General features: G+C 43.0%; 1 protein-coding gene across 1 annotated transcript; it reads right to left on the bottom strand.

Moving 5' to 3' along the window:
• Positions 1-235: 235 nt before the first annotated feature.
• On the bottom strand, positions 236-7130 carry LOC124701863 (cytochrome P450 90B2-like). Its single transcript, XM_047233962.1, has 8 exons — positions 6665-7130; positions 6208-6544; positions 5934-6086; positions 3365-3616; positions 3143-3235; positions 2349-2427; positions 2136-2242; positions 236-745 (listed from the first exon to the last, which is right to left on the bottom strand). The coding sequence occupies exons 1-8, from the start codon at positions 6907-6909 to the stop codon at positions 509-511; spliced, it is 1503 nt and encodes a 500-aa protein (XP_047089918.1). The 5' UTR covers positions 6910-7130; the 3' UTR covers positions 236-508.
• Positions 7131-9635: the final 2505 nt, after the last annotated feature.

Below are 9635 nucleotides of genomic sequence, written 5' to 3'. Positions count from 1 at the left end.
TGAAAATCGTTTTTTCGAAAAAATCAATATTAAAATATGTTTAAATCTAAAATTGTCTATTGTTTTTCAAATACAAGAAAAAGGAAAAGGTAGAAAAGAAAAAACGAAAAATGGAAACGAAACTGGTTTTTTTTTTATCTGAAAACGAAACTGGGTTGGCCCAACACATGCCGATCAGGTCGATATACAGGCCCTCCCATAAAATAGTTCCTGTGAGAGGAAACTGAAACACTAAGACGCTAGGCCCATGTTCTGTATTACTTATATTGGACCTTGGGCTGGCCATTTTATTTCTCTAGTACTACCGGGCCTTGCAACATTTTCTCTTATACCTTCTTCTCTTTTATCCCCATCTACAGGGAAAGCTACAATTTCTACATAAATAAAGGAGCCCTAAGAGCAGAAAAAAGGAGGACGAGCATGTGTACATTTCCTGTGTACTCCTCCTCCCTACTCTGACGCTAGACTGAATCGCTGATCACATATGTCCACGGTCAAAACACTTGCTTCACTCTCCGTCCTGCGGGTCAATCCGATGGACCCTGATGGGGAGTCCCTTGGGGAAGTCGACGAAGGGGTAGACGAAGGCCTGGTCCGGCTCGGCGAGCTCCCACCGGAAGTTGAGCACGAGGTGGTGCAGGAAGATGGCCATCTCCAGCTTGGCGAGCTCCGATCCGGCGCAGAGCCGCGTGCCGCCGCCGTACGGCATGAAGTTGCTGTTCTGCGCCACGCCGGACGCGCTGCCCTGCAACAACAACGACATGGAAGCAATGCCCGTCAACACCTCTGAAACTCAATGCACAATAGGATTCAGCTAGCTAGTGGTAGTACTACCGCCACGATCGATCACATATTCCCCGCGGACATCAATTGGTCGTGGTTAATGGCGCGCGCCTGTCTGAACGTGACGGATAAGAATGGGACGTGTTTCTGCAGATTCGTCCCAATCGTTCTCACAGACTGATTGGATTCCAACGTTTCCCTTCTCGACCATGCACTTGGTTTCGCGCGATTCACAGGAACCCAGGCTACAGCTAGCTAGCGTGAGTCCAAGGCACAGTAGCCTCGGTGAGAGGAAGAATATGGGGCTCCCTTGACCGAGACATGCAGAGTAGCAGAGGGAGCAAATTAGCACGTCTCTCGATCTTGATAGGACCAGATCAAAAGCACACGTGTGCGTGGATACCAGCTGAACATTCCCTTTCATGTCAGGGTCTACCCGTCCGTGCGGCGTCTTGTGTTGTTATCGCGGAGCCTAGCGGAAAAGTCGTCCTCTATTTCTGCCACAATTGCTCCAGCTAGCTAGCATCAAGGTTTAAAATAGCGCGCTATTTCTCCGTTAATACCACGCAATAGCATATTTGAAGGGTCTACGCTAAATTTTAGTAATTTTACTCGCTATTGCGCTATTTGTGAAATAGCATGATATATCGTGCTAAAACTTCATAGCGTTAGCGCGCTATTTTTTCAAGCAAAGTTACTTTCACTTTTTTATGATGATGAACTGCAATATGTTGGTTCCTCTTCTAGATTAGAACTTAATATCGCTAGTGTTGATGATTCTTAATAAATAATTTACACTATGTTGTTGCCTTGTGGAATACTAATGTTAGCCTTCTGAAAAATTCGAGATCTATTTGTTGTATGTGGCTATCTATGTACGATTCAGTCATTTTTTGGACTAAATATCCAAAAAATTTAGCGAAATCCTTTAATTTTAGACTACATTTGATATTTTTTTCAAAATGCTATTTGAAATATAGCACGTAATTAGCACGATATAGCGTTCATAGCGTTTAAAGGAGACCGACGCTATTTCATTTAGCACGCTATTTTAAACCTTGGCTAGCATACATATGAAGGAGCACACTTGCTAGCTTGTGGACCTAATTCATTCTCTTCTCCGTCTCGATGATGCTAACGTCACAGAAGCCGCTTATGATTGATTTTGTTTTGGACGAATAATGCCTATATGATTGATTGGACAACGACGAAGACCGCGTGTCCGTTCAGATATTTTCCCTTCTTTTTTCCGTGGATCGATTTTTATCAGTGCTAGATATCTACAAGTTGATATGCATGCAACAGAATCGTTTCTAGCCACCGTTGATTTGTGTGTGGATAATATAACTGACCTTCCATCTCCAAGGGTTGAAGTGGCTGGGGTCTTCGTACAGCGAAGAGTCGAGATGCACCGCCGCTAACACCGGCAGGATTTTCCATCCGCTTGGAATGTCATACCCTGTCAAACGCACATACAGTTAGACAGGGACATGCAGTAACCTCAGTCAAATATGCTCCTCAGCATGTTCAGCAATCAAATGCAGTGGGAGAGTTAAGGTGCCAACCATTGTAGTGCACATCTCGGATGACTTTCCGGTGCAGGAACCTCACCACGTTGCCTAGCCGCAAGGTCTCGTTTATAACCTGCAACAAAATTAGTAGCAGAAAAAGACGTCAACTATTTGCAAATGAGAGAGGTCGGCAGTTGGAATGTAGGAGGAAAGATGCTGCTTTTGGTGTACAATCTATAGTTCCATACAGTACACACAACACCTACTATTGCTATAGTACTGCTGCACTGAAGTCGACATGTACTCCACAACTTTTGATAATTTGCCTTGCCATCAAGCTCACTTGGACAGTGATTTTTTCCAGGAGCCATTCTACTGACCCTGACATCAGTTACTTTAACCCACGGTCATATTCTTCGGTAGATGACATAATGATATGCGTTTGACCTGGTCTGCTTTGTGCCGCCTGAAGATCAAGGCATACGACAAAGATACCTTCTTGATGCTGGCAATACCTCAATGACACATAGTTCTCGCACCATTTTGGATCGTATCGATGGGCCACACACGCTCTGCCTAGAAACTTCCAAAGCAAAAGCCATCGGCTAGGAGAGCAAGCAGCCACTATGCACTCCAAAAATGTGGCTGGCAAAGTCGGAGACAGCCCTTCGTTTGGCTTCCACTCGTGCATGGCATTTTTGGGAACTTCCTACTACCCTACGCAACTAGACGATCCTTGTGCAACTAGGAGTTGGAAGTAGCTAACAAAAGGCACATCGAACATATATCTTGCACTCATATTACTACTACGGATCGAGGAGGAAATGGACAAATTCAAAGGCCCTTACGCATTGTGTGAAAACCATCTCTTTGTAGTCTTCCCAGCTCAATTTGCACTCCCCTCTTAGCTTTTGTCTCCTAGCAATCTCTAGATGCTCCTCCTGCAGGGTCATGGATCAGTGTGAATAATTCCATGATGTTTCAGTTGAGTTGGTGGTTTTTTTTTTTGAGGGACAATCATTAGGAGAGTATTCTACTGTAAAGAGTTTGGTGGTAAATTAAATCTGTACCCGCAGTTCTTGTACAGCTTTAGGGCAACCTTCCAGGAAGAAAATGGAGAGGGCAAGCGCCATTGATGACGTCTCATGCCCGGCAAATAGCAAGCTCAACAAGAGGTCCAGGATTTGTTCGTTTGACAGATTTGATTGCTTCATGGCCCATCCAAGAAGATCATCTTCTTCTGTGCTCGAGTCCTCCTTGTTCATTTTCTCGAGCCTCTCCTCCATTTTCTTCTCTATTGCTCCAAGTATGGTGGCACGAGACTGCACGGAAAATATAGTAAATAAATGTATGATGTAAATTATTTAGGATATAACAAAATAAAATTACAGGTCAAAGTCACATTTATTTACATTTGTGGGTGAGCATTGGACACGTCACTATCGTCGAGATGTTGCCTAACTGCCTACTAGTCTAAGATCTTGTCTTGTCATAGGTTTCTGTTTTAGAGAAATTCATATCTTTTCAACATAGCTGCCGTCAAATAAAAAATGGCACTTCTCTATCTCAGAAACTATTCTCCTTCTCTCTTTCTTTTATTTAACATAAAAAGGTCTTTCTCTTTTATTTTTGTTGTTTTGTTCACGTTCTTGAACTTTTGTTGTTTGGTGAGTATAGACCGGTAAGTACTCCATGACCAAACCATTACTTTCTAAGCTCGAGCAAACATATAGTGCAAAACCAATAGCTTGAAAATTTTCATAAATCAAGCATAAACTATATGCCAACATTAACCACACCAGCTATTTTGTTGACAAAAATTCTCTTCTACATCAGTTAGGTGTAATATATAGGATCATCCTCAGCTAAAAAGGATGCTAACGTCATTAACTAACACAAAATTAAGAGGGTTCCTCATTGCACGCCTGCCGAAGTTAATGTGGTTCCAGTGTGGCAAGAGTTGGTCAGCGGTTGAATCATGATAAATGATGGATTCTGCCACCATAATCATGCCAAATTATGAAGGTTGGTCACTAAACTTTTTTCTAAGAGGGTCAAAACTTCAAGTTGCAATTGTATGCTGTTGAGCACAGGCCGTGTGTAGGGGAGAGAAAGAGTGAGATATTGCGAAAGCATGCATGCACAGCATGCTGCATCTGGGAGCAATCAATAAAGATCATTTGAGTGTGACCTCACAAGCAGTAAAAAGCGGGCAACATTTTATGCGCCCATGAGTGATGATCAGTACCCCCAAGGGCAAAGTAGGATGCAAAGAAACAATAGAAGCAGCAAAGAAAAGGTTGATGGATGGATCTACTCACAAGTAACACCAGCCATGTCCATGTGCATGAATGGTTTTCTAGCCTGTGATTAAACACTAGTATCAACTATATATGTATGTACAAATGATTTTCTTGCCATTCATCAGTAGACCGACGGACTAGCCTCCTATATAGGATAATAATCTCAACCATGCACCAACTGGTCGGCTTGACCTAGACACATACCTTTCAACCAACATTTCTAAAAGGGAAACCTAGCATTTCACTATTCTCTAAAGAGCTTCTTTTAGGTGCCCATATATGGATGTAGGGATGCAAGCGGCGGGAATAGCGGGACGAACTCGTTTCCGATTAGTACGATTTAGCTAGAGGCGGGATCGACGCTTATAGTACAATTTGAACTAAACATTGGCTTTGGCGGGATCCCGCTTTTTGAACCATATATATAGGGAAATAGAGTAGCTATATCCTATAATCCTTTTTGGCCATTATCAATATATGTGATAAACTAATTTGGTGCAAACACTAGATTTCTATATACTGCTCCTAGGTAGAGCCATTGCAATCAAAGTGGGTGTAGCAGAGAGAGGGAGAGATAAATTTTGCAGTGGTGTGTGATTGGACCTGATGCTGCCGTACGTGTGCACCAATCCTTGGACCATCCACTATTCAGAAACGACCCACACCCCTACTACATGCTGCCATGTAGTATATTAATGCGTCCCTTCTGATGGCTCTCTGCATATGCAACATCGATGCATGGGCCATGTCTGTATGCACCCACACAAAATTTAAAGAAAAAAAAAAACCCTCTCTCGAAGATAGCTCCTGCTCCTACACTTGTGTTGTATCCTTGTTGTAGGCTTGTAGCCCGGCCCCCCTCCGCTCCAGCCACTTTGAATTTCTCAGTTTAGGTACCAAACAAACGTTGACAGGACATGTAACATATTCGTTCATTTGTGTGTGTGGAAATATGAATATATATCTTGATCCCTCGCCTTCATCGATCGATCGGTTGTTGCAACACCATCCTATGAAATGCTAGCTACTCCATATGTGGGAGATCGAGGGTACGGTTTTCTAGTCTATGTCTCGCGATACGATGGATGCTCCTTATCCGATCCCCTCCCACACGTGTACATGGAAATCGTGAACAGTAACAAATTTCAGAACAGGTGCTGCTCCCGTGAGTCAGTGAGCGTGTGAGAGTGACAAGTAACTAAAAACAAAAGCTACGGGACAAGATAGATTCCACATAGTTTTTGCATACGGGACACCCAAGCGTGCGCGCAGGGAGAGGGACAGGCTAGTTTGCAGTAGCGCTATAGGGAGTAGTGTGGTGTTGGACTGGACTCACCTTGAGGGCCTTCCAGTATGGCGTGCCTGGGAAGTTGAGGGGCGCGGACACCACCCCCTTCATGAAGGTGATGTACTCCCGCCGCAGCCGCTCCGTCTCCTCCTCCCCGGGGTCCATGCTCATTATGTTCTTCGCCATCAGGTTAAACGTGAACTGCACGCACGCACGCACGTCCATCCATGGTTAATTCACTGGCCGCTGTGGCGGGTACGACGTTGTCCGGCCGGCGATCTGCCTGGACCAGACACCGGCGCCGATGCTGCTTTTAACGTACCTTCTTGGCCTCGTGCTGCGCGGAGAAGACGGCGGAGGAGGAGGACGGGACGAGCCAGTCGCGGAGGACGAGGAGGGTGTGGCGCTCCACCTCCGGGAGGAGCACGGCGCGGAGGCGGACGGAGCTGAGGAAGTTGAGGGAGATGGCGCGCATCTCGCGGTGCGGGTCGCCCACCAGCACCAGCATCGACCACTTGCCCAGGATGCCGCCGATGCTGCGCGGGTAGCTGCACTCGAACAGCCGCCCCTCGTTCTGCAGGATGTACCGGTTCAGACCAGCGTCCGCCGACACCACCGTCCGGTCGCCGAACAGGCTCGACCGGTATATCTTGCCGTACCTGCATCCACCGATCATGGACGTCAGTTCGATCGACGATCATCGTCTGTATATTATACATATGTGTGTAGTACAGACTAGAGACTACAGAGTACTCCAGGGTGCCGCAGAGATGACAGACCGTGCGATGTGCTGGTTCATGAAGTGCCCCACGGTGGTGGCGGGGTGGGCGCGGAGGTACCCGAAGGTCTCGCCGATGAAGGGCCAGCCGGCGGACCCGGGCGGCAGGTTCGGCCGCTTCTTCTTCGTCCGGTGCGCGCCGTGGCATTTGGCGACGGTGGTGCTGTAGAAGGTGAGCATGGCCAGCAGGATGAAGGGGAGGAAGAAGAGAAGCTCGCTGGTGATGGAGGCCATCATGGCGGCCATGAGCTAGCTACCTCGCTAGCGCCGCTCTTTCTTCAAATCTATTTCCCTTTGCCGATCGCCGCTCGGTCGGCTCGCTTTGCTGGTGCGTGTTGTGCGAGAGAGATGATGAGTTTGAGAGAAAGAAAAACAGGGGATCAATTAAAGACTCTGGCTTTAAGCTCTAAAAATCTCTCCCTGCAACCTTTGTGCAAAGAATTTTTTTGCTATAGGAAGGTGCCCACTTCGCTCTCTCCTCACCCTCTGTGTTGTGGTGCTCTTATATAAGTTCTTGAGGTGTGTGACAGGGAGGAGGTGGTTGTGGGGATTCTTTAGCCGGAATTTAATTTTTGGTGCGCCGCAGGGAGTGGGGGACTGCTACTATTACTCTTTTTTTTTTCTCGCTTCCTTTGCTCTGTTTCTCTTGAGCCGTGTCCGGAAAGACAAATAATCATTGTGTATTAGATTAGTCATAATGGGAAGTATCGTATAGTAATATCATGCATATGATACTAGTGTATGATACGTAGTATCATGTGGTAGTATCATATATTTATTGTATTTAATCATTTGTAAAATCTTAGTACTGCCTCCGTCTCGGTTTACAGGTCCCGCACGTATTTCTAGGTCGCTAATTTAACCAACGTATACTACTCCCTCTCTCACAGTTTATTAGTAGTATCATGCATATGATATTAGTGTATGATACATAGTATCATGTGGTAGTATCATATATTTATTGTATTTAATCATTTGTAAAATCTTAGTACTGCCTCCGTCTCGGTTTACAGGTACCGCACGTATTTCTAGGTCGCTAATTTAACCAACGTATACTACTCCCTCTCTCACAGTTTATTAGTAGTATCATGCATATGATATTAGTGTATGATACATAGTATCATGTGGTAGTATCATATATTTATTGTATTTAATCATTTGTAAAATCTTAGTACTGCCTCCGTCTCAGTTTACAGGTCCCACACGTATTTCTAGGTCGCTAATTTAACCAACATATACTACTCCCTCTCTCACAGTTTATTAGTAGTATCATGCATATAATATTAGTGTATGATACATAGTATCATGTGGTAGTATCATATATTTATTGTATTTAATCATTTGTAAAATCTCAATACTACCTCCGTTCCGGTTTACAGGTTCCACGCATATTTCTAGGTTACTAATTTAACCAACATAAGATATATATTACAAAACATATACTCCCTCCTTCTCAGTTTACTAGTCTTCCCCGTATCGTTAGATCGACAATTTGATCTATATAATTTAAATTATATAATGCAAAATTATATCATTAAAAAATAGAATATCTAAACTTTCTAATGATATAATTTTTATAACATATAACTAATGCTAACTTGATCAAATTTGCAACCTAGGGGTACGCGCACGCCTAATAAACTGTGAGAGAGGGAGTATCATTAGAAAGTTTAGATGATGTACTTTTTAATGGTATAATTTTATAATATAAGTTTTATATTATATTAATTAAATTGATGATCTTGGGATACGCGTAGGCCCTCGCGTATTTCTAGATCTCTTTTGTCTCATAGCTCAAATCGCAACAAGAGAGGCTGCTGCTAGCAAAATGACATGTCATTGATGAACATCTATATCTACATACACTTCTATATCTTGGATATACAATGATGCACATATCTTTCTAGATCTATACATTTATCACTATATATATCCAGATAGATATGTACATATCTTTTGACATCTACATTTATATCCTTATATGTACTCATATACTGTATAGATATGTAATGATGCACATATCTTTCGAGATCTATACATCTATCACTATATATATATATATATATATATCCATATATGTACATATCTTTCGACATCTAAATTTATATCCTTATATATACTCATACACTGTATAGATATATAATGATGCACATATCTTTTTAGATCTATACATCTATCACTATATATGTCCATACATGTACATATCTTTTGACATCTACATTTATATCCTTATATATACTCATATACTGTAACACCCCAGCCACCCCTCTAAACCCACGACATCAGCAAACTTTCTACCTAAGTCATAAACTCCTTTTGTCTCGTACCTCAAATCCCACAAGAGAGGCTATTGTTGGTAGCAAAATGACATTCAGTTGATGAAAATCTATAACTAAATACACTTGTATATCTTGGAGATATAAAAAATCACATATATTTGTAGATCTATACATCTATCTCTTATCTAAATTTATATGCATATATGTACTCGTATACTATAACACACCTGCCACGCCGAGGCCAGCGGTCATTACACTTGACAGCTCTCTAGGATTTTTATACTAGTATCGGCGTTGATATATCTATATCTATATGGGGGGGGGGGGGGGGCATGAATTTAGGTGTGCAAAGAACACTTAAATCATTGACCCGAGACTAATTAATCACAAACAACCAGTTAGTCATCAGTTAATACCATTGTTTGAAAACCATGAGGTTAGGTGGATCCGTAGAACACATAAATTGTTACCAATAATTCTGCATAGTTTGTTTAGGGTTAGAGTCAGCTTGGACATGCATTGTCCTTTCCTAGTCGTACGCGAGTCTGGTCTAATTTGCTAGGAGTAGAATATTAGGAAGGTTTGACGTCAGCTCTAGTACGAGTAGGTTTAGCTGTGTGTACGTTAGTCGGTTGTTTCTTGTTTGGCCGTGCATGTAAATATGTACATCATGCTGCCCAAAAACTGTACTAT

The sequence above is a fragment of the Lolium rigidum genome, chromosome 3 (genome assembly GCF_022539505.1).
Source record: "Lolium rigidum isolate FL_2022 chromosome 3, APGP_CSIRO_Lrig_0.1, whole genome shotgun sequence".
NCBI classification, from domain to species: Eukaryota; Viridiplantae; Streptophyta; class Magnoliopsida; order Poales; family Poaceae; genus Lolium; species Lolium rigidum.
This window is presented reverse-complemented; position numbering and strand designations above follow the sequence as displayed.

Coding starts and splice junctions, on each gene's coding strand:
- LOC124701863 (XM_047233962.1), bottom strand. CDS start 6,909: ATGGCCGCCATGATGGCCTCCATCACCAGCGAGCTTCTCTTCTTCCTC. Junction 6,545..6,664: donor ATGAACCAGCACATCGCACG/GTCTGTCATCTC, acceptor CGGTGGATGCAG/GTACGGCAAGATATACCGGT. Junction 746..2,135: donor TCAACCCTTGGAGATGGAAG/GTCAGTTATATT, acceptor TTGTTGTTGCAG/GGCAGCGCGTCCGGCGTGGC.